Source organism: Cladophialophora yegresii (assembly GCF_000585515.1).
Source record: "Cladophialophora yegresii CBS 114405 chromosome Unknown aczIN-supercont1.5, whole genome shotgun sequence".
NCBI lineage: Eukaryota > Fungi > Ascomycota > Eurotiomycetes > Chaetothyriales > Herpotrichiellaceae > Cladophialophora > Cladophialophora yegresii.
The window spans coordinates 2,816,923-2,840,499 of record NW_006913049.1 but is presented as its reverse complement, the minus strand read 5'-3'; the positions used below and the strand labels follow the sequence as shown (position 1 = coordinate 2,840,499).

General features: G+C 54.3%; 9 protein-coding genes across 9 annotated transcripts; 1 reads left to right on the top strand and 8 right to left on the bottom strand.

Annotated features, from left to right (window-relative positions):
- Window positions 1–1,666: 1,666 nt before the first annotated feature.
- A1O7_07754 (uncharacterized protein) lies at window positions 1,667–3,112 on the top strand (the record flags this gene model as incomplete). Its single annotated transcript, XM_007761750.1, has 3 exons — window positions 1,667–1,856; window positions 1,949–1,995; window positions 2,102–3,112. The coding sequence occupies 3 exons, from the start codon at window positions 1,667–1,669 to the stop codon at window positions 3,110–3,112; spliced, it is 1,248 nt and encodes a 415-aa protein (XP_007759940.1).
- A 276-nt stretch (window positions 3,113–3,388) lies between these two features.
- Window positions 3,389–4,450, bottom strand: A1O7_07753 (uncharacterized protein; the record flags this gene model as incomplete). The annotated part of the gene is made up of 1 exon (XM_007761749.1): window positions 3,389–4,450. One exon carries the CDS (start codon window positions 4,448–4,450, stop codon window positions 3,389–3,391), a length of 1,062 nt encoding a protein of 353 aa, XP_007759939.1.
- A 353-nt stretch (window positions 4,451–4,803) lies between these two features.
- A1O7_07752 (uncharacterized protein) lies at window positions 4,804–6,693 on the bottom strand (the record flags this gene model as incomplete). The annotated part of the gene is made up of 1 exon (XM_007761748.1): window positions 4,804–6,693. The coding sequence occupies one exon, from the start codon at window positions 6,691–6,693 to the stop codon at window positions 4,804–4,806; it is 1,890 nt and encodes a 629-aa protein (XP_007759938.1).
- Window positions 6,694–7,624: 931 nt separating this feature from the next.
- Window positions 7,625–8,722, bottom strand: A1O7_07751 (D-malate dehydrogenase; the record flags this gene model as incomplete). Its single annotated transcript, XM_007761747.1, has 1 exon — window positions 7,625–8,722. The coding sequence occupies one exon, from the start codon at window positions 8,720–8,722 to the stop codon at window positions 7,625–7,627; it is 1,098 nt and encodes a 365-aa protein (XP_007759937.1).
- An 894-nt stretch (window positions 8,723–9,616) lies between these two features.
- Window positions 9,617–10,787, bottom strand: A1O7_07750 (uncharacterized protein; the record flags this gene model as incomplete). The annotated part of the gene is made up of 5 exons (XM_007761746.1): window positions 9,617–9,842; window positions 9,909–9,999; window positions 10,091–10,239; window positions 10,297–10,383; window positions 10,459–10,787. The coding sequence occupies 5 exons, from the start codon at window positions 10,785–10,787 to the stop codon at window positions 9,617–9,619; spliced, it is 882 nt and encodes a 293-aa protein (XP_007759936.1).
- A 1,630-nt stretch (window positions 10,788–12,417) lies between these two features.
- A1O7_07749 (phosphatidate cytidylyltransferase) lies at window positions 12,418–13,620 on the bottom strand (the record flags this gene model as incomplete). The annotated part of the gene is made up of 1 exon (XM_007761745.1): window positions 12,418–13,620. The coding sequence occupies one exon, from the start codon at window positions 13,618–13,620 to the stop codon at window positions 12,418–12,420; it is 1,203 nt and encodes a 400-aa protein (XP_007759935.1).
- A 958-nt stretch (window positions 13,621–14,578) lies between these two features.
- A1O7_07748 (uncharacterized protein) lies at window positions 14,579–15,808 on the bottom strand (the record flags this gene model as incomplete). Its single annotated transcript, XM_007761744.1, has 3 exons — window positions 14,579–14,900; window positions 15,020–15,206; window positions 15,310–15,808. 3 exons carry the CDS (start codon window positions 15,806–15,808, stop codon window positions 14,579–14,581), a joined length of 1,008 nt encoding a protein of 335 aa, XP_007759934.1.
- Window positions 15,809–17,898: 2,090 nt separating this feature from the next.
- On the bottom strand, window positions 17,899–19,380 carry A1O7_07747 (seryl-tRNA synthetase; the record flags this gene model as incomplete). Its single annotated transcript, XM_007761743.1, has 1 exon — window positions 17,899–19,380. The coding sequence occupies one exon, from the start codon at window positions 19,378–19,380 to the stop codon at window positions 17,899–17,901; it is 1,482 nt and encodes a 493-aa protein (XP_007759933.1).
- Window positions 19,381–20,142: 762 nt separating this feature from the next.
- A1O7_07745 (protein Xni) lies at window positions 20,143–23,358 on the bottom strand (the record flags this gene model as incomplete). The annotated part of the gene is made up of 2 exons (XM_007761742.1): window positions 20,143–23,003; window positions 23,052–23,358. The coding sequence occupies 2 exons, from the start codon at window positions 23,356–23,358 to the stop codon at window positions 20,143–20,145; spliced, it is 3,168 nt and encodes a 1,055-aa protein (XP_007759932.1).
- Between the last annotated feature and the right edge of the window lie 219 nt (window positions 23,359–23,577).

Here is a 23,577-nt window from a genome sequence, read left to right as displayed (position 1 = left end):
GCTTTTTTGCAGGCTATCTGATGCGGTGTGATGGGATGCGACGTGGTGTTTCTGTGGCGCTGATGGTGGGATGGGATTGAATGGGAGAGGCGAAGATGGAGATACAATCCCACAATGTACTGTAACATTAGGTAAAGAAGAGAAGAAAAAGATACCTAGTCTAGGTAGGATAGGATATTATATCCAGAACGCAAAGGAGATTAGACAAGACTAAAGAAGGGAACATGGCGCTCGTGATGACATTACTCCGTGCTTGACGCGGCGTGGTGTTGTATGCCAGGGCATGTTCGAACGGATGATGATTACGATCAATGGTTGCTTCGGAACCTGGAAGATGTTTGAGGTTTGCGGTTTGTATGCTCGGACACCTGAGAAAGTGAGGCGGCTGGATGCTTGCCTGTACACGCTCGTACTATGCTCACAGTGACATGGACAGAGTGGCTGGTTCAGTACTGATCAGGCGAATATGACGGGCGGAAGAATACCACCATGAGCGAGGGAGATGGCGCGCCCGAGATTGCACAATTACAATGCATGGAAGCGGTGCGGTTGACATCTTACTGAGGCCACTACGGTATCGTATCGTAAGTGGCGACCATCACTACTCCGTACCCAGGCCTGTTATATGACTTGAAGCAAACCAAGAGTTGAGATGCCGTTGATTGTTATCCCGAATTCACCATAAACTCACTTGGCCACACGAAGAACTGAGGCATCGGTCAAGAAAAGCACATCACCTTGACAAAAATCGCCTCGGTGCTTCGAGCTTGGCGCCCGAACTCGGAGAAAGCGCCGTACACGGTACTGCAACTCCCAACCGGACTCGGTGCTCTAACACAAGCCTATGTTCTCTCACGTCCCTCTGGAGCTCACATACATTGAAGGGGAGCAGGGGAAACGGTCTGACGCGCGATCGATGCCCACTCCGCCGTGATCCTCATTTTCTATCCTTTTCCCTTGCTAACTACTCTACCCACCCACGTCCACATCCACGATGGCACCCAGCCGGGCGGCAAGACAGACCTTCCAACTGTGTCGTGTGAGTGTGCGCGTCTCCCACTCCTCCTTTCAGTCACGGCCTTTTGAGAGAGCATCCTCCCGGCCATGGATATCACGGAGACAATTTGCTTCTACAGTCGAGTCATCGGCAAGCGCCCCGGCAACAGTAACGGCAACCACACAGGCAAACGCAACCAAAGTATCGCCCTTGCAGGGCATTCGAGTGCTGGATATGACAAGGGTTTTGGCAGGGGTACGTACATGTTGACTGAGATGGTACTCTCGCTCTTGCTGCGCCCTGCCCTCTCTCTCTCTTGCTGCGGCCGTACTCTTACCCCGCTGCTGCTGTGCGGACAAAGCGTCACGGCCGCGGCCCATCTGGACACTCACGCTTCGAAGCTATATCGGCCGAGTAGCCCAAGTGGTTGAGCTCTGTGTGTGCATCGAGGAATGGCCTGCTCGTCCATTGGGTTGGATACTGACGCCTGAGACGCCATACAGCCTTATTGTACGCAGATATTGGGTGATCTAGGGTATGTTCGCATTGTTGCATCACGTTCCGTTACATTGCGTCTATCCCTTCCTGATGCATTCTGTACTCTTGGGCGAGTGCCACGTGGTCTCAGCTGGCTGGTGAAGGGATTTTATGCAGCATCCCTATTCCAGCATGCTGGTACCAGAGACTTGTCTTTCTACCACGCATATCCCGCAGCATAAGCTGCTCCTAGCTATTGCCAGCAGTTCCCAGAAACTGACAATACCACTCTTTAGCGCCGAAGTCATCAAGATCGAGCATCCAACGCGCGGAGACGACACCCGAGCCTGGGGTCCGCCCTTTGCGAAATATAAGCCCGACGGTGAGTTATTCCACTCCCTTGGGGCTACGGACACCATCAGTCTGAACGTGTCAACTCCCAAACACGCAATACTGACCACCCGTCTCCCTCAGCCGCCGTCAAAGGCGATCGACCCGGCGAAAGCGCCTACTTCATCGGGGTAAGTACGTCCACAAGTCGCTGTGTATTCCGACCTTGATGCGCCATGTCTTCGCTTTTCTTTTGATGCTTCGCGCACATTCGCACTAATCCCTAACATTGCTCAGGTCAACCGCAACAAGAAATCCGTCGGCCTCTCCTTCCAACACCCCGACGGCGTCAAAATCCTACACGAGCTCGCCAAAACCGCCGACGTCCTCGTCGAGAACTACATCCCCGGCTCCCTGGCGAAATACAAACTCGACTACGACACCCTTCACGCCCTCAACCCGAAGCTAATCTACGCCTCCATCACCGGGTACGGACAGTACGGGCCCTACGCCTCGCGCGCGGGCTACGACGTCATGGTCGAGGCCGAGATGGGCCTCATGCACATCACAGGCGAGCGCGATGGGTCGCCCGTCAAGGTGGGCGTGGCGGTCACGGACCTCACGACGGGCCTGTACACGTGCAACGCCATCATGGCGGCGCTACTCGCACGCCAACAGACATCCACGGGCCAACACCTCGACGTCTCGCTCTCGGACTGCCAAGTCGCCACGCTGGCCAACATCGCCAGCTCCGTGCTGGTGAGCGGCGAACCCGACAGCGGAAGATGGGGCACCGCGCACCCTTCCATCGTGCCGTACAAGGGCTTCAAGACGCGGGACGGCGACGTCATGCTGGGCGGCGGCAACGACCGCCTGTTCGGCATCATCTGCGACAGGCTGGGCAGGCCGGAGTGGAAAACCGACACGCGCTTCAAGAGCAACGACGCGAGGGTGCGCCACCGCGACGTCCTTGAGCAGATGATTGAGGAGGTCACGCGCACGAAAACGACGAGCGAGTGGTTGGCCGTGCTCGAGGGCAGCGGCCTGCCGTATGCGGCCATCAACGACGTCAAGGGCACGTTGGAGCACGAGCACGTGCGGGCTAGAGGGATGGTGAGCGAGGTCGAGCATCCCGCGTGCGGGCCCGTCAAGGTCGTCAGCCACCCCGTAAAGTACTCGGAGAGTGGGGTGGGGGTGAGGTCCCCGCCGCCGACGTTGGGAGAGCATACGGATGAGGTGCTCAGGGAGGTGTTGGGCTTGGAGGCCGCGGAGGTGGAAAGGTTGCGGACGGATAGGGTTGTGGCGTAGGCATCCACCAGAGTGTGTCTGCGAGTGGCCAAAGGTGTATACTAAACAAGATGAACGCAATGCATACTACAGGGGTAAGAGCAACAAGATTATCGTGGGCCAGCATGTGAAATGTCATGCGTACCACGGTACTCGGAACACATAAATGCCCAACAAAACGGGTTGCTTGCGTGTCCTTCCACTAATTTCTCCCTGAACGAACTAAACCGACACAACATATCATACTCATACGACTACCCTTGTTGCCGACTTACAGGTAAAACACACTTTCATCCCTCACAACCCATCATCCTCGACGCCCACCAGCTTACAGCTCACGCTCCACAATCTCCTCGCCGCCTCCCCGTCATCCGTCCTCCCAGGCAGATACCCGCCATCAAGCAACCCCCACCCCTCTTTCACCGGTACTGCCTCGCCACAGTCCTCCAAATACATGGCTCCCCGCCCTTCGAATCTCTTCCCAACCGCCGCCAACACGCTCGTCGCGGCACCCTGCTCGGGACTCTTCTGGATATTGAGAATCCGCATGATATTCTTGACGAAATACCAGCTTCGCAGAACCTCGGGAACCACTCCATCAGCGTGTTGCTGCAGGCCCGTACGGATACCGCCAGGCATGACAGCCAGGCCAAACACGCCGGGTCGAGCGCCGTCAGCGGCGGAGGATCCGTATCGGCGTGTGATTTCGCTGGTCATGTACACGTTCGCCAGTTTGCTTTGTGCGTAGCCCTTTGCCGGTGTGTACACGCCGGGCTTTTCTAGGTTGAGGTCGTCGAACTCGATGGGCGAGTTGCGGTGCGCGCCGCTGCTGAGCGCCACGACGCGGGATCGAAAGTGCATCGTAGACGACACCTTCAAGGTTGGTAAGAGAAGTTGCGTGAGGAGGAAGTGCGACAGGTGGTTCACTGCGAGGTGGCGCTCGAAGCCATCTTTCGTTTTTCCGAACGGCACGTGTCGGATGCCGGCGTTGGTGATGAGGATGTTGAGCTTCGAGGACTGCGAGAGGAAGGCACGGGCACAGGAGCGGACACTCGCAAAAGATTCGAGATCGAGTTGGAGGAGGTGGACCTTGGGGTTGGAGAGGAGGTCGGTACCAAGCGCCTCGCGGGCTTTGGTCAGGTTGCGTGCGGTCAGATACAGTGTGGTGCCGGTGGCGGCTAGGGCGCGAGCGGTTTCGACTCCAAGACCACTGCTGCAGCCTGTGATGAGAATGACGAGGTCAGGCAAGGCAGCAACACGTTGGTTGTCTTGGACAATCTGAAGAGCAGTAGGTCGCGCGTCACCCGGCCCTTTTGGGTGGCGGTGAGCAGCTGCATACGGATTTTGAGGATCATCCATGATCTGTGCCTGGGGAACAATGACAGCTTGAGTTGTTATGCAGAAGAGCAAACAGCCGCATGAGAAACCATGATATTCCGTCGTTTTATGGACCATTTCCCAGTGTCACGTGGTGTCGGGGCCGAAGTAACCTGGCGTCAGCCTGGGGCATTATCGCCGGAGGATCGCACATGGTTGGTACCACTTCCAGCGTCGGCCTGGTTCCACCCCGTTTCAAAAGGAGGTTACTCCAGTCGAGGGCTGGCTAAGTGCCGGCCGTTGATTGCTGCCGTCGACGATCTTCCCCTTGCTGACAGAGCCGCCTAATCGGCGACTGACAGTGAGCGTCATCAAATGCCGGAGCCAGACCTGCCTCAGTCGAAACCTTCAAAAGTATCCCCTTGGCCTGGAGCCTGGACTTGCTCTGATCGAAGCTGTTTGATCATGTCCGAAGTCTCAGCTTCGTACAGTTTCTGATCATCTGTCATCTTCGCAACTCTTTCGTATTCCCTCTTGGCTTCCTTCTTGGATCGCTTGACTTCTTTGCTTGCCTTACGCTCAAGCTTTTCCGACCAGGCAACGGTGCTCTTTCGTTTCTTTGAATCTGCCGCTTTGTCCTTCGGCCCTTCTGCAAGCGTTTGCTTTCGATGTTGTTCTCTCTGCTTGTCTTTGTAGCGGTAGTTGAGCCAGTCAACATCTGGGCCGTTGTATGGCGGCAATTTGATGTTCCTGAGTTCTGCAATCTTTGGCATCTTCAGTAGACCCCATGCGGCAGCATGATCATGCCAATCAATTTGGCCCAGATTAAAGATGGACTTTGCTTCATGTTTGGAGTAACTCCGAACCCAGCTGACGAAGGCTCGTTGAGCCTTATCATGCAGAGCGCGGTCGCCGAGAACGATCTTCTGGAACCTCCCCCGGGCCGCAAAGCATTCCCCGTCAGTTACGGAGATATCGGGATCCGCCAAGGGTTCGATGGGAGTGTGCCGAACCCTCAAAAATTCGATATAGTCCTTCTCGTGAGGGAGTAGCAGAACCACACTGACACCCTTTCGTCCTGCACGACCTGCACGTCCGCATCGATGCAGAAACACTTTCGGATCAGAAGGAGGGTCTACCTGCACGACAAGGTCCACAGATGGGACGTCAAGCCCCCGGGCGGCGACATCTGTTGTCAGAAGTAAGGCCGGAGAAGCCGAGTTGGTGAACCGAACGAAATTCTTCTCCCGAACGTTCGCTGGGTGCTTACCGTGCAGAGGCACCAAAGTGACCTCCGGAGGGAGAATGACCGGCAACAATGCTTGGAAGTAGTCCACCGCAGCACAAGTGGACAAATACACGATGGTCCTCAATGGTATGGGTTCCATTCGCTGTAACAGAAGTGCCAGTGCAGAGGATTTTTCTGAAGCCCTTGTGACCGCATATGTCATTTGCAGACTGGCTGGTGTCCGCTTGTCTTGGACTCCGTTCGCGCCTTTGACTTTGACCTCAATCTTCACCGGGTTTCGTAGCCCTACGCGGATGAGCTGATCCACCGCTTCGCTTACACTTGCACTGAAAAGCCCTGTTCGCCTTTCTTTCGGCAACAGATTGATAATCTTGGTGAGATCCTCTTTGAAGCCATGGTCGAGTAAGCGGTCAGCTTCGTCAAGGACCAGTACTTCGAAGGAGGATTTGGGGTAGTGGACATCACGAGACGTCATGACATCAAGCAAGCGGCCTGGCGTTGCGATCAGGACATTTGGCGCCGTCTTCAAGAACTTGCTCAGATCTTGCGCTGGGGTTGTCGATCCACCTACGAGCAGCTGCGGAACGATTTTGTGAGTCGACCGGTCGGAGCTTCCGACAGCGCTTTCCCCTTCAGTTGGCTCTGGAGTGTCGAGTGGCCCAAGTTCCGCAGCGGAAGGAGGGTGAAATCGTAGTAGCGAAACGAGGACATTGTATATCTGCGTCGCCAATTCCCGAGTGGGAGAAATGACGATGGCACCAACATGATGCTTCTTGATTGGTTCTTCCAGTCTCAGCAGCTTTTCCACGACCGGTATGAGGTAAGCTAATGTCTTGCCGCTACCGGTGACAGCCTCAACCACGACATCCTTGTAGGCCATAAAGAGAGGAATCGTCGAGGCTTGGACGGGGGTCATGCGGGTGAAATTCAAGGCGGACACTGCGTCGATGATCCACGGCGAGAGCGGATGGTTGAGAGCATCCCAAGCCCGGGAAGATGCTCTCTTCGCATGCCCTTTGCCTCTGTCTGGGGCCATGCTTGCGTTTGCAAACAGTCTGTCAAAGTCGAAGGACGGGTGAGGCGCAGGTGAGAGAAGCGAGAGAAAAGTCGAAAGTCTCCGGCGGTTCTTCGGCGGATAACCCTTATCGATAAGCCGGGGATTTCTCGACCACGCACACCACGCGTGACCGCCGCATCGTACGGAATACGCGTCCTGCTCCAGCTTCTCCGCACTATGGATTGTTTGTACCGAGCTGGGACGCCGTTTAGGTCGAGTGAACAGCCACACCGAAGTCTGCTTCCGACTCCTGTGTCTTCCGCTCACCTCAGTATCGGACAATGCACCCATCGCATTCGCTGACATTGCTTCCCAAAATATCGCAGTACGTGGACTACTTGTGAAGAAGATCAGCTTACTATGAAGACGGTTTGGAAATGCTATGCTTCCGCTGTGCCTTGGCGCTGTGTAAGGTCGAGTACTCGTGAATTTTGCCCAGAAATAGACTCTACCGCCGACATATATGCCTTGACGTCGCCCCGTTCTCACTAACTATTCTTCGTATTTGGAAACCGAAGTGCCCTGCTGTAAAGGGCTGTTGGTGAGAGGAAAGGGTGAAGCAGCGAGCTGCGGCCCTTCGCGTGGGTATCGTCGGAGCCGGCATCGGTGGCCTTGCGGCAGCCGACGCCGAGGCCGACGCGGACAATGCGGTCCCCGAGTATATCATGAACCGAGGCGAGGTGGACGAATTCACCCAGATCAGCGAGAACCTGCGTCACAAGTGGACTTCCACCGCCTCTGGGAACGGCATCGATGGAACCTGGGCAGAGCCGGATATTGACTATCAGCATCTGAAGAACTCGCTGTACAAGCCCAATGGCACCACCAGGGACGGTATCCGGGAGTACGGTCTGCGCGAGGAGGAGTACAATCGATTCGGGAAGGGCCTGTGATAGTTGTCTAGCCTGACCTATTTCCCCAGTGCCAGAATCTCCTGCTCAATAGCCTCGCCGAAACTCTTAGTATTTCCTTTGCCTCCCATGTCCGCCGTGATGACATGATCCTCCGACCTCGCCAGCACATTCTCAACGGCCTTTAGTACCGCTGCGGCCGCATCCGTGAATCCAAAGTGTTCCAGCATCATCTGGCCCGCCCAGATCATTCCCACGGGATTCGCTATCCCCTTCCCCGCGATATCCGGCGCGCTACCATGGACAGGCTCGAATAGACTCGGAAACTGGCCCGTCGGATTGATATTCCCGGACGGCGCAACCCCGATGGTGCCCGTGCACGCGGGACCCAAGTCCGACAGAATATCGCCAAACAGGTTGCTGCCGACGATGACATCAAAGACGTGCGGCCGCTGGACGAAATGCGCCGTCAAAATGTCAATGTGATACTTGTCGACTTTCACGTCCGGGTACGCCTGTTGCATGTTCTCGACGCGCGTGTCCCAGTACGGCATCGTGATGCTGATGCCGTTGCTCTTGGTCGCGCTCGTCAGGTGCCTCTTGGGCCGGCTCTGCGCGAGCTCAAACGCGTACTTGAGCACCCTGTCGACGCCCGTCCGCGTCATGACCGTCTCTTGGATGACCGTTTCTCGATCTGTGCCCTCGAAGATCTTGCCCCCAATGCTGCTGTACTCGCCCTCGGTGTTCTCCCGGACGATCCAGAAGTCGATGTCCCCCGGCTTGCGGCCCGCCAGTGGACATCTGACGCCCGGCATCAACCGCGCGGGCCTCAGGTTGATGTACTGGTCGAACTCTCGTCTGAACTTCAACAGGCTGCCCCACAGGCTGACGTGGTCGGGGACCTGATCCGGCATGCCCACGGCGCCGAAGTAGATGGCGTCGAATTTGGAGAGCGTCGCGTTCCAGTCTTTCGGCATCATGTCGCCGTGTTTGCGGTAGTATTCGCAGCTTGCAAAGTCGAACTCCTCGAAGTCGAGCTGCATGTCGAACACCTTGGCCGCGGCTTGCAGGCAGCGCACGCCGTAAGGCATGACCTCGGTGCCGATGCCATCGCCGGGGATGACGGCGATTTTGAGTTTCTTCTGTTGCTGGGCCATCGTGTGTGTGCAGGAGATGTCGTCCTGGAGCCGCAGCAAAGACTACCTAATTTACGAGAGACGTGATATCACGGACGAGAGTGAGGAGAATCCCAGTCACTCGCGACGAATTATATAGCATCCCTGACGGGGTTTACCTTTTCGCGGAGCATGCTTTCTCCGCGTGGTGCTCCTTTCGGTCATTGCGAAGTCGGAGTCCAATGTCGGCGGAGAGCAGCCTCACGAGCTCTTTGGGAACTCTTTCAAGCTGTTTGTTACGAGGGCCATCTCCGTTGGGCGGGATGATGACAATCGCAGTGGAGGTACCTACGCGAAAGTTACAGTAGCTCAGTTTCCCGGTGCCAAGGGAAGGAGAGCGAAGCGCAATTTGAGGTAAAGAACGAGATATACCAAGTACTTGTGGCCAAAAGTTCAATCCTCTCTGTGGGCTGGTTTGGCTAGGCCATTAACGTCATTACATGTACCGGGCTGTAGGTCATGCTGGCCACAGTGCTTTTCTGCCTGCCAACAGCACTCCCAGTCGCTACGGCGGCCATGTACTATGCCAGTGTGGTATTCACCTGCTTTGCACTTGTCACCATCTTCTAGTGTGTCGTGTATGCAACGAAACACTTTGCTGGACCGACGATTGGTGTTGTTGACGAGGTCAAGCTTGTAGTCAGCACTTTCGAGTGTGCATTGATAAGACTTGAAATCACTGCTACTCGAGGAGACTGTACTTGAGAGCTTTAAGACAGCATGAGCGACTACGTATCGCAGTTCACCCAGCCACGGGCAAGCAAGACGAAGAGGACACGGCCGGGGCCACGATCGATCGAAAAGGCTTCCAGGTGATCGGTCCTAGAAACCCAGTAGTAGTTCTCGGCCATGACTTGATCTATCAACACGATGGTTTCAGATCTTCGATCTCTTCGCTTTAAGCCTCCAGCCGCTGCGCATGCTCCCACCATCAATCTCTATCACATTGCCCGTGACATGGCTCGCCCCGCGACTGCAGAGGTATAGCACCAACCCAGCGAAATCCTCAGGCGTCCCGATCTTCCCTGTCGGCTGCGAGCTCAGAAAGAAGTCAAGACTCTTTTGTATGCCGAAACTCGACATCCGTGACGGGAACAAGCCCCTGATAATTATGCCACAATTAGCATTTGAATTCCTCGTCTGCATGGTTTTGTCGGCCCCAACTTACGGACAAATGCAATTCACCAAGATATTCCGTGGCGCGTATTGCGACGCCTGCTGTCGAGAGAGGTGAATGCAAGCTGCCTTCGAGGGCCCATCTACAACACAAAAGAGTCAGTCAGTCAATCAGTCAGTCAGTCTCTTCTCCGTGCGCCACCAGGGCACACGAGCTTGGGTGGGATATCATACAGCTGTAAGCCCCGTGTCCCACGACCGACAACCCGCCCTCCTCGGTCACGGTGGGATCACTCGTCATGAGCCCTGCCACGGACGCTATATTGATGACCCTCGAGGGCAGGTCTTTGGCCACTGCGCTCTTCTCCAGAAGCGGAACCAGCCTTCCTGACTGTTAGCGGTGGTGGTTTGCATACTGTATCGTGGACAGATCCACTTACGCGACAGTCAGGTAGAAAATCGCCTTGACGTTCAACGCCATGATCTTGTCCCAGCCGTGCTCGGGGAAATCGTCGGCGGGTGCACCCCTGTCGGCGCACGCAACATGTGAGTAGATGTGATACAGCATTGGACAACTTGACGCAGTGCCTGCTACCACTCACCACGTCGCTCCCGAGTTGTTAATCAACACGGTCAGCACGTCCGTCCGGTTCTTGACTTCCGCGCTTAATCTCTCGCAGCCCGCTTTGTCCTTCAGGTCCGCGACGATGTACTCGCACGTGCCGGGCCCGAGGGCATTCAGCCGCTGCGCCACGCTTTGCAACTCGCTCTCCTTGCGGCTAGCGATGAAGACTTTGGCGCCGTTCTGGACGAAGGCTTGCGCGGCCATCTCGCCTAGGCCGGAGGCACCGCCAGTAATGAGCGCGACGTGGTGGTCGAATTTGAAGAGGTTTTGGGCCCGGAGGTCGGCCGTGGGTGTTGCTGTTGCCATTGTGGGTAGTGGTGGTGGGTAGCAGGTGCCTCTGGGTCGGGCTGGATTATGTGTCTGTGTATCTATCTCTGTCTGTCTCTATTCTATGGCCTTTCTGTCCGCGCGCCAGAGCGGGCTAATTACCGGTCGTGATATCGACCGGCGCAATCGTCGCCCTATCGTTTGTGCAGCTTTTATGACCCAAGGTAAGATCCGGCCGCGGTGGCCTTACATACGGAGTACACTGGAGGTATGTCTGCCGATCGTAGACCAGTCCGGAGTGAGGGGGACGACGATGCCGATAGACCTCGGCCTGGTTGAGCCAAGCTGCACCCTAGGCATCCTACATGTAGGCATTCCTGATAAAACAGCCTTGTCGATCAGGATAACTCATGAGTACCTAATTAGGTCATCGCTATCGACTTTGGGAAATGTGTCGTGAACAACGCGGCAGAGGCAAAGCTCTTCTTGTCTCGATTGCCACCCCTATTAGGATGTGTCACGCACGGCTCAAGGGCTCATGCAAGACAGATCCTCCGCTGATTTGTGTAGGTGATCTGCATAACAAGTATGCTCTCGTTGAACTCACACTCAAGCCTGCTTGGAGACTTTCTCTCGACCCTCGTTCTTCCTCACTGACAACAGAATGATTTCCCGATTTGTGAACTTTTGACGAACATGAACATGACGCGACCGATTCATAACCGACTTTCGGTGTCAGTATGCGGGCGTATATCAGTATACTGACTTATACGCTCGTGTTGAATGGATGGGTAGGCATTTTGGACGCCGAATTGTACTTAATATTATTCACCCGGATAACAGATACGGTACGGCAACGGGCACAGCATAGAAAGCGCCCAGGCAGACCGCAGCCGCATCGGTGAAGAGATCGAATCCTCCGGAGACCACCGATAAGCCTGGATTTCGACGAACAGCAGAATGCCACCACCTCGCTGGGTTCATGTACTTCGGAATGACAGCTCCGGCGAGAATCAACGGGGTCGCCAATCGTGCAGTCGCTCGTTCTGACTGTGCCGGATTTGGTCTTCGAGACGAATGTCTGCACAGGCCCTTAGCGGACGTTTGTGGTTCCATGAAGTCCTAATCGAGATAGAATATTCGAGGCGGATGGTCAACATAAGGCTCACCAAAATGATTGTTGAACCGCTTTGGAAATAACAAGATCTCCGACAAGGGAAAAATGGGAAAGCAAACCTGATTGGGGAGCAGCTTGCTGGTATGAGGAACTTGAGGCCTTCTTTGATACGACATGCTCAGCCTGGTCGCCAATGCCTGGGTGATTACGCAGTTCTTGCATCACTTCTGCAGGACTAACCAACATCCGGTCGACTAGAGATCGATATGCCAGAGTTCAACTTTGCAGCACGGGGTCCGGCCATCAGACGAGGGCCAGATCATCGAGTCTAACCTTCATGAGTGGCATGTCATAGTCGTGTTGCGCAAAACGTTCTCCAGAGTCACCAGCCCTTTGATTCCTCTGCGTATTATCAATAGCTCGGAAATGGACAAAAAAGGTAGTCTGGTCGTCAGTAAATTCAATGTATTTTCATCGTAAAAATGGTCGACACAATACGCCATCGATAGAAGTGCTCCATCTCCCTTGCGCCTGCTGTGTAAGGAGATCCGCTCATCCAAACGCTCTCAAGAATAGCCATAAACCAGCACTGCTAATAAGCGGGATTGTCAAATTATCATCCCAGCCCCACAGATCAATGAACTCGGAGACACTTGCAGTAAAGCCCGTGCATATGCTCATGGCTGCAAGTGCTGTGTTGCCGACAATAACACCTTGATGGGGCTGCCAGCCCAGCATTGCTTTCACGCTGGTGGGCAGGGAAAGCCTGTTTTGAAACATAAAAGAGTTGATTGGGTCGTCAGGGAATGGTCCTGTTCTCGGGGCGAGGTATCCCCAGAAGAAAACCGCGGTGAGCACGCCCGTGAGAAAGGCAGCCAACGAGCCTGCAAGAGACTTGCCCTTCCGTAGGCGGATAGTGTAGCGCCCATATAATCGGCCAAAAGTGCTCGCGGCGGTGTCGCACCAGGACAGGAGTAAGATGGACACAACGCCGATGTCCTTGGGGTAAAATCTCAGAGCGCCGTACGCTCCAACAAGATACCAAATGACACCATTGTATCCGTCCACCTCGGTCTCCCGCATCAGAGCGCCCAAGACTCTGATGTAGAATCTATTAAATCTTTCGGAATGGTGTCGGAGGATATCGGTGGGGCCGATAATGGCAAGTGCGCCCAGTAGCCAGGGGGTAATCGACCACGTCTGCACACCCGTGACATAAAACCGCAGGGTAAAGAAGCCGATGGAGACGTGGAGGAGTTTCCGGGGGATTTCGTGCTTGTGAATGAGGTTGCGGTAATGTCGGTGGAGAGGAATCAGCCCAAGCGGTGAGGGAGAGCGAGAGAATTCGCGCCATGACTTCTTGACCCGATCGTAGGGTGACAGGTGGCCGTTGGACTGAGGGTACGGGGTGTTGCCATTAGTGAGCGGTTCTGACTTGGTAACAGATTTTATCGAGGTAAGACCACTCATGCGTCGTCTCTTGCTGCCGGTTGCGGAGCCGTTCATCTGAGAAGTGGTGGTCAAGATAGGACTCCTGGAGCGCGCTCTTGCCCGTTTCTCCAGACTTGAGTCTGATCCAGAGCCATCCTTCTCTTCATGTATGGGTTCTGGTTGAGGGGACCTCTGTCGCTGAGCCTTGGTGGCCGATCGTGTGACAGGCGCAAAATAGGAGTCTTGACGCTCGGAGGACTCGGAAGGTGTGGGAGACGGTGAGATGACTCGCGGAGTCGAAGGAATAGGGTACGCATACGACATCTGGACTGTGTATTGCGTTCCGCAAAGAGTGCGGGATGTTATGGCGTTCCCGGTCAGTGGCAGGTGTCAGATGGAGTTTCGAAGCGCTCTTCTGCGCGGTTGACGGCGATGTGAAAATTGGTCAAAGGCATTAAAAAGAGGGCATAACGCAGTCAAGAGCAGGAACCTTGTCTGCAAAACGTTCTGACCATCGTCGAGGATTTTGGGTATTTCAACGATGACGCGCGAGGTCGGTGGAACATCTGGATCTTGTGCCTTGATTGTCAGGGAAGCTGGAAATGGCAGCAGGAGTCGATGTGGCCATGATTGCACATGCAAGGATCGCTCCAGTCAGCAGGCAGATGGCAAGGCCTAGCCGACGCCTAAGCCACAACCTAGGTGCCTCTCCAGCCACTGACTGCCGAGGGATCATCGGCTTTAGCTGCCATGCGCGGACTTGGAAAATGTGGGTGCCAAGACTCGCTTATCGCCGACAGCGGGATGCTCAAAGTCAAGAGAATGCTTGCCTGGAATAGAATAAATTAATCTCTAGGCTTCTCATCAATGATGTCCAAATCCTTCGACATTTCTCAGAGAGAGACTATCTCACCCTAGCAGCAAATTTCCTGTGACTCTGAATTGAACTTCACTCCACAGGTCTTTCTCTTGAACTTCTCTCGACGCCATCATGTTCTCCACCTGGGTATGGAGTACGGGGAAACCGCGCTGGTCTGCCCAAGCATTCATATCGTACGATGTTCTCTGACCTCTCACCCCTCCACTCTTCCAGTCCCGACCCTTGCCTCCACCTTCTCGCAGTGGCCGCTTCGCGGGCCTCACTCCCTCGCTATCTCGCCCTGCACATGCATAGGAAATTCTCCATTTGAAGCTCTCACGACATCTTCGAATCTGCCCACGGCATTGCACCGCGTTGTCAGCAAGTCCAATCACTATATCCTCGGACAGAGTCAATCAATACTCACGCCGACTGAAACATAATGTACACCATCTCATCGTTATACACATTGCGCGTGTACTCGGCCTCCTCGTGCTCGACCTTTAACGTCGTCGTCCCCCGGCCTGCGCACGCCGCATCAGCGAGCAACTGAGCCTGGATGCACCTATCCATGGCGCCAAAGAGGAATGCCGCGCCATCGACGGTCTTTCCGACGGTCAGATGGCCGTGGTTGCGTAGGATGACGCCCTTGGTATTGCCCAGGGCGGCGGCGATCTGGCGGCCCTCGTCGGCTTTGAAGGCAATGCCACCAAAGCCAGAGTAGATGCCGTGATCGTTGTAGAAGCTAGGATGAAGTGGAGAGGTTAGTATCTTGACTCGGGGTTCCCGTGCGCTGAGGGCCGTTCCCACACTCTCCAGTTTGCTCATATCTTTCCTGCGAGGTTAGTGGGCAGGTTGACCTACCGACATGCATCCTGGTTGATAGGCTCGAGCATGCATCCGAGACTGGAGAACGCCTTGCTCGGCACGCTATGACAATGCACCGCCGCAATGACGTCCGGTCTCGCTTCGTGGACTGCCGAGTGGATGACCCAGCCTGCAGGGTTGACGCTGTGCATATTCCCGCCCTGCCCGTCGACAATGTCGCCCTCTGTCGGACCGCATCAGCTGTAGTCGGGTAGTCTGAGACTTCGAACCCCTTCGCAACACCGCGCACTGCATTCTCGCCATAATAAATAGGACAGACGACTTACTCGGCCCCATCAACACCAGGTCCTCGGGCCTCATCCAGCTGAAACTCCGTCCATGCGGATTAATCCAAAAGTGGTCCGGAAGGATGGGATCGCGAACCGTGACATGTCCGCCCGCTCCCTCGTTATTATACCCCTGGTACCCGAGCCAGCGAAGGGCAGCCGCATGGTGGAGTTTCCGGAACGCGCGCTCCGATTCCAGGGATTGGAACTTCGGATACCGGATTCGGGTCACGGGTGTGGTCCCCGTGGTTTGGTACGCCCCAAACGTAAACTCGGGGGAGAAGTTAGGGGGTTGCGGTGGTGGGGTGTGAGGCGTCGTCGGGCCATGGTGAGATGCCACGTGCTCAGTGGTAACGGCGGCCAACGGTGACTTCTGAGTATTTGAGATTGTGCGAGCATGGACGCGCGTGCGCGCGTGTGGCAGTGATAGTGGTAGCGGCAGGTTCGGATTTCGTAATCTCCTTCCCGCTCTCAGGACCGTCAAGCTGGCCGATGCCATGGTGGTGGTTTTTGGTTACCGCTGTACAGTCCGACCGGCTATACTAGGTAAGTAATGCAAGGTGAAATCGCCACAGATCAACCGCATCTGCTCCTGCGTCGATTTGCTCCGAGTTCCTAGATATACTATAAAATGCGATGCTTCATCGAGAAGGATAAGACATAGTATAAAATGCGATGCGATGCTCGATCGAGATACAGTAGATAGATTAGGACATACGTTGAATGATCACCCGAATCCTTCGCGCCGGACTGTCATGTCATGCTGTCTCACCGTCCACTTCTCCGCAATCGGGCACGCAGGGTCGTCGTTGCGGGGAAGCGAGCACGCGGCGGTTGATCCGAGGAAGTCGAAGGGACAGAGTGGAGGACGGGGTACGAGCACATAAGGTACCTCGTACGAGTACGAGTACGGAGTATCGTCGTTCGATGCATCGGCCTCATCCACCTGCAAATCGTACCTGCGCGAGTAATTACTTTTATCATGTGGCCCACTAGCCAGTTGTTAAGTAGGAAGTACTGTAATAATGGACTCCAACATGACGACGCTTGTATCGATGTGATATCAGCGTGTGCTGCGGTCCGCTCCTGTGTTTAGGTCAACTCAACTCGCGCTCGTTGCACTTTAAGTGAGCCTGTGTAGTACGTAGGTACCGTCGGTATTTAGGGGAGCCAGCCTTGCTGGTGGAGCGCTTACACCCTTGGCCAAACAGCGTGGGTGTCGCGTAGTCCACTACAGTATCACGACGTTAGTACATACAGGGTACAGGTATGCAGCATGTGTACACAGTATGTGTGCGCGTGATCGCCGTCTCTCGAACGTGAACTGGCTACAAAACATGATCAGGGATTCCTGGGGATGAACCCATCAGCATCCGGTCTTCTCCGCGTTATTATATTCAAGTCTGGAGGCCGCTTCTCGATCATGTGGGCCAGATTTCCTGGTTGGCCGTTCGACTACTCCGTACTAGAACACGATTCGAAAGACGCAAGCATTTCAGGTCGATACCGATAATGACCGCCGAAACCAACTTCAGGAGTGGGGATTTTGACCATATACAGAGCCATTAGGAGCATTTTATAAGGCATGAGTCCTTCATATCCAAGGTCCCCGCCTTTCCACCATTGTTAGCACCGCCACTACCTGCTTCAGGCGGGAGAATTCCACCTATATTCACCACCGTCCCAGACCTCATCGATCTCGGTCGTCTCAAATACCGTACCGACGTCCTTCTCTTTTTGTTCAAACGAACAGGAATGATACTGCCTGGCAGTCTTTGCCGTGTAGATGCCTCATATGACAGCTTCGAATTCCCTTTTCTCATCCTGTTCTGCCAATCTCTCATTGATTGATCAATAACCAAGCCCCTGCAATGCGCTCAGCATTCTCTTGCTTGCCCCCTCGTCGAGGAAAGTATGCAGCAATGACTTCCATCCGGTGGCTCACATGAGTACGATGACCACAGAGTTCTGCTTGCCGAAGGCGGCTTTGAGGTGGAACAGGCCCAAGTCTTTCTAACCACACCGTTCTTATTCAATGACATTGACTGAAGTCAAAACTTGGGTGGAATCAACACCAAGCTTAGTAAAGCCGTGGATGGTAGTGCGCAGATCAGGCAACGCGATGTTCATTACAGCCATGTCGGCCAGGATGGACCATGTGCTCGGACTGGACGACGCCATTTGAAAGGGAGTATAAGAGTCCTGGATGTTGGAATGCCTTTAGCCGAACTCTCAGATCATGCGCCGCGCTGTGTATCATTGCCTTCTTCGCTTCAGGAGGCCGACCATTCCAAGCGACGACCAGTCAGCTAAACGACGCGTCTGACGAGCCATCTGCAACCACTCTCCAGAAACATGACGTGGTCTCACAGTAAGCTGGTGCTCGCAGCAGCGAAGATAGGAAAGCGGAGAGTAGTAGTCGAATCCGGGGCTAGCATGATAAGAAGCGGCCTTGGCTTTTCTGCAGCGGAGGAATCAGTCGAGAGTCAAGGCGTTCTTCCAAACCACGTCACACGCTGGACGCAGGCATCTGGAGCTCGTCTTCAAAGACTGAATGCTCACTTTTGTGGTGGAACGTATTTCGGCACTTCAGGTTAAGCGAGGCCCGATCTTATCCATACCGCCCATATGCCCTCTAAGCACTTCAGGAATAACCACGCATCCCTCATCCTCCCGCCAGCCATTCTCAAGGATGGCAGCGAGGACTCTGGGCACCGCTACCGCCGTGCCATTGACAGTGTGTGCGAATTTCTTCCTGGACCCATCCGGCTCCAACACCCTCGTGTCAAGCCTGCGGCTCTGGTAATCCGTGCAGATAGAAGCAGACGTGACTTCACCCCATCCTTCGTCACGTTTCTTCCGTGATGGAAACATAGCTTCGATGTCAATCTTGCGATAAGCGCTGGCGCCGAGGTCGGAAGAGGGCATCTCGAGGACTCGGCATGGCAAGCCCAGTGATGAGACGATTTCGGTCTGGATATCAACCATTTCATCTAGAAGATGCGTCGCATGTTCGGTCCAGCTTGCCTCGTCTGTGAGACCTTCATTGCTTGGTGCCGCAGAGTGGGTCCACGCAAACATTTCCACCTTGGTGAACTCGTGCACGCGGTACAGGCCTTTCGTGTCGACGCCCCGAGCACCGGCCTCGGCGCGATAACATCGACTGGGTCCCACCAGCTTGATGGGTAGTCGATCTGCCGGGATAGCTTTGTTTGCATGCATGCCCGCAAGAGGGATTTCGGCTGTGGCAGCAAGACTTCTGGTCGGCTTTCCCTTGTCTCTATCAGTGTGGGCTACCTGCCAGATCTGATGTTCGTCGTGCTGATCGCGAGGTTGGAAGCCACATGCGGCGGCCATGTGAGAATAGACCAGCGACGGCGGAGACACCACCGACCAGCCGCGTCTCATGGCGACAGACATGGCGTACTGAACCAACGCTTGTTCCAGCAGAGCAGCTTCATTCAGGAGGTAGTAGAACCCCCATCCCGAGGTCGTCGCTGCGGACGAGAAGTCGAGCAGGCCCAGCTTTTCACCAATCACTGAATGGTCGGCTGCACGGCCGTACTGAGGAGGATTCTGCGGGTCATAGTTGATGTAGGATCGCAGTTTCGGTTCGCTGTTCGTGGGCGTCTCCGAGGACGTCAAATTGGGCAAAGACAGGGCCATCGTCTGGGAGTCAAGTTCCAAGGCATCCTTTTCAGCTTGCAATTTGTCCACTTCTGGCCGAATTGCTTTCATCTGCGCGACAGTCTCAGACTTGTCCCCTGTGGAAGCATTCAACTGCTTCTGCAGCTCCTTCAATGTGTGTCTTGACCCACCCATGCGCTGGTCGAGCTCTCTAATCTTCAGGGAATTTTCAGCCACTCGCCGTGGGATGTCTGTATGGTTGCGGTAATTTCGCACCAGGGTATTCTTTTCGAAGAGCTCGACATTGTCCCGGATCTGGGTGATGGAAGGATATTGTCTCGGAGCTGTCGCTGGTCGTGATTCTTGAAGTAAAGGGGAGGATGTGCTATAGCTTCTTCTGCAGCGAAGCAGGAATGTCCTCGCTTCTAAGGCTCTCATAGACATTGAGCTTTGAGATACTCTCCAAATGTTGCAATCGCAGGAAAGAGCGCGGCGACGCGTTTCAGGAAAAGATTGACCGAGATAACCGAGAAAGCGGCGTCAGTACGGAGTACTCGGTACGGAGTTCGGAGTACGTCAAAAGAGCTTGATATATTCTGCACACCTATTTTATGACTGATATGGTCCACGAAGCGCACACAGAAAATGCGCTTCCTCAACACCCGTACCAGGGTGGCGTGGCCTAATGGTAAGGCGTTGCTTTCCGGCTCTCGGAACCTGGCAAAGACTGTGGGTTCGAGTCCCATCGCCATCGACCTGATTTTTGCTTCTTCGACATCATTCTCTTTTTGACAACGCAGGAACTACCTCAAGCTCCAACCTTCCCGTCAAAGGTCAACGTCTCTTCTCTCGTAGGCTAGCAGTGATGTTCGTTGATTAGGTACGTGCCGGGTATCACGGCCAACGCTGCATTACACGTTCTCGGATTCTCATTCTATGAGGATTGTCCAAATACTTTTAAGACACTAGGAGGAGCTCGGTTGAGCACATGAACCACCGACTGCCCATACCTGCTCTTCTCGATACTGTATGGATCTGCTCGGAGATTCTTTCTATTACTGCGGCGAACCAAGGCAAGCACGTTGTTAGAACACTACCACGTATGTACCCCTGCTGGGAGTATTCGTGAAAATGCACGTTTGTCCAGCCCTGGAGACCAGTTGAGCCTCACATAATTACAGTACATCCATACCAAGAGCTTCCTGATTAACGCCGACCATATCCGCCTTGATTGTAGCCATTGACTCCATGATTTCCACCCCAATTATCCCGTCCAGGAGGACCACGATTCTGACTTTGATAATTTCCATCACTAAAGCTTCTTCCACCATTCTGCTGATAATGCCCATTGTTCCCGTACTGGGGTTGTCCCTGGTTTCCGCCGTAGTACCCATTGTGTGCCTGGCCACCATTCTGTCCTTGGTCATACCCTCCGTAACCCTGATTGGCGTAGTTGTTGTATCCTGGGTAGCCGTTCGACGGAGGAGGAGGAGGACCACGATTGTAGGCGTTCTGACCACCAAAGTTTGGTGGCGGTGGGGGTGGCATTCCCGGAGGCCACTGGTTGGGAGGCGGCATCATAGGAGGCCCATTCAAAGGTGGACGATCCGCGGCATAGTTGATGCGACCACCTCGATTTTGGTTATCCATGGGATCGCGCCGAGTGTTGTCGTAAAGTGGTGCACCTCCAAAATCTCGTCCAGAGGTTCTGGCCTTTGATCGAAGGATTGCCAAATCACTCTTGTCCAGGACAGCCGGAGGCAAGCCGACCCCTGGGAACAACATGGACTTGTGGACATGCGTTGGGGGCGGCATGACGAAGAAGACGCTCATAGAGCGATCGTCATCGACGTCAGGGTCCAGCCTGATGCCGGGTTCTGGGCCTACCAGATCCATGTGAGGCAGGAAGTCTTCATTCTTGATCACATCGCCAGCGAGCTGAAACTTCTGCATGGACAACTTCACCGTCTTGGGAGCGTCCTTGGACTTTTTCGAGTAGAATTTCAATGCCAGCTGTTCATAGAGTGGATTCTGCTCTGATATAAGCAAGGCATCGTATCCGTGCTCATTCCTCGCATGCTCATCGGCGGTAAGGAGCGGATATTTGGTGGCCATGGCTTTCAACAGACGCTTTTCGTCAATGAAGGGTAACAAGACGATAGCCTTCCAGGATTGCTTCGCCCCGTTCAGATCAAGATCGAATTCCTCGGGATAGAAGTCGACAATGTCAGAATCTGGTTCGGTCATCAGGGGGTGGAAAGCAGTGGGGATGGCATGGTTGGAGGACGCGGGCAGCACCCCCATCAACTGTTCGTATGGTTTGAACGGTGTTCCCTTCTCAAATTTGACGACCTTCTTGTCAATATCGACAAAGTCTGCAGCGAACGGAGCGTAATGATACGGGTAGTACCAGGTCCACGAAGGGCATCCTTGGAAATAGTACAGAAGTACCCACGACAATCCTTCGACGTAGGCTTCAGCAACCTTGTGGCGAAACTCGATATCGTGAGGTGAGACATGGAACTTCTGCTCGTAGTATCGGTCGCTATAGCCTTCCTCCCACAACCGAACCGTATCTGGTGGCGGGTTGTTGGGATCAGCGTTGTTGGAAGTCTTCTTCTCGACGGGGGTGTTCCGGCCGGGTGTGCCATCAGTCTCTGGCTCGTCGTCCATCAATGCAGCCTGTCGTTTGCCTAGTGCCGAGGCAGGGGTTCCGGGATCATCAGACTCCGCCTCCATCTGCGACGCACTTCGCTTGCCCAGAACGGCTCCTGCAGAGCCTGGAGTTCCATTGGCTCCATTCGCTGCGTCTTTTGCTGCAGTCTCAGCAGCAGCTTTCCGGGCGAGCATTTGCTCCTTCAGGACGGCCGCAGCGCTCTTATTTGAAGCAAGTGTTTTGTCCACAGCACCTCTGTTGACAATTGAGTTGTAGTCCAGAGTTGGAAAATTGGTGGCCTCAAACGTCTGCATACCAGTCGGAACACGAGCATCCGCAGCAACTCTGCTACCTTTGGTGTAGTCTGGAGAGCTTCGACGTCTCTTGTTGTTACGAGCGTCTCGGGCTTTGTTTGCATCGTTACGGCGTTGGTCCCTTATTGCTTGCTTGTCTGCGGCCTCCTTCCTGCGCTTGAAAATTGCGTCTTCTTGCTTGGCCAGACCCTGTAGGATGATCTGTGCACGGGCAAGATCGACCTTGCCGTCGCAGGTCAGGTAGCCTCCCATGAGTGGGATGTTGTCTCTCCAGATAGCAATGAGCTTGTCGATACCATCTTCTTTGATATCCAGACTGGGAAGATGGGGCAAAAAGTCATTGCCCACGAAGAAACACATAAAGACCCAATCGTCGAGGGCGCGTTCGAGATCAAAGCGAAAAGTCTGACCGGGCACAAACATCTCCGCACCGAGATACTCACGCAGTACCGGGACGTTCAACCAGATGAATGGCTTCAACTTCTCAACCGTGCCTTTTTCATCGAACTCGCCTGACTTCTCCTTGGCTTCACCTCTGCAGTTATCGGCATAGTGACCTTGGCGACCACAAATTCTGCAGGTTCTGGCCTTGGCATCATTCAGGAAGACGTCTTCTCGGAGGACACGAAAATGAGGCTCATGTGTAGCGATACCAAGCATGATCAAATCTGCATCGAGACCGTACATGACGTGTCTTGTGTTGGGATCATATGCGGGGTCTGAGCGCTGGGAACGAATGAATTGCATGATCTTATGCTCACCTTCGCCCGGCACACTGGCGTCGGAGATCACGACCTTCAGCTGTGCCCAGGCAGGATCCGTATTGAGTTTCCATTGGACCCAGAATCGAATGGATTGAGCAAGGATAAACATGAAAGGCGTGCCAGGTGTGATGACATTACTGTCCCATGTTTTCTTGACTACCTCTTCCACCGTCTCTGCTTCATCATCATCCTCATCGTCGTCGTTGTTGCTGCGCTGCTGGCGTAGGAGTGTCTGGAATTCCGCCTTCTTCTCGTCCGCCTCTTTTGCATCTCTCGCCGATCTGAAGCGCCGCGCTCGTTGCTGGTTCATTTTCGCTCGAGGGGCAACGCCGTCTAAATCATGTTAGCTAGCAACCTAGATGAATAGTACAAATGTCTTACCGATTGCAATCATCAACAGTCTTCGAGGTCTAACCATGTTTACAACGCGGTCCGTGTACTTGAAGATCTCCAACATCATCTCAGTTTCATTTGCCGGGGGTGGCTTGTCCTCTGGATGAGAACAAGGATGGACGATGCCATTGAAGTCAAGATACAGGTTGTGAAATTCTTCTCCATTAGGATTGGGCTTGGTGGTGTCCACGGGATACTTCACGCCGTCAATGTCGACGGGTTGTTCTTCGATCACGGGCGTGATAATCTTGGGATATTTCCTAGTGAGCCATCGAAAAAGCGCTGGGACACCCATCTTGACTCGATGGAGGTCTCAGAAGAATGAGAAAACAAGGAGAAAAGTCTGCGAAAAGCCTTCTGGGAAGGTTTCAGGTCACGCTCCTGCCTGGGCGCGCGTTCGGAGAGAAGACGGGACTCGCGTCGAGAACAGTAGGGACTCGAAACTACAATCAAGAGTCAGCTCAGCATCAACGGCACACGATAAGCTGAATGAAGGAATGGAGTGAGGTGGATG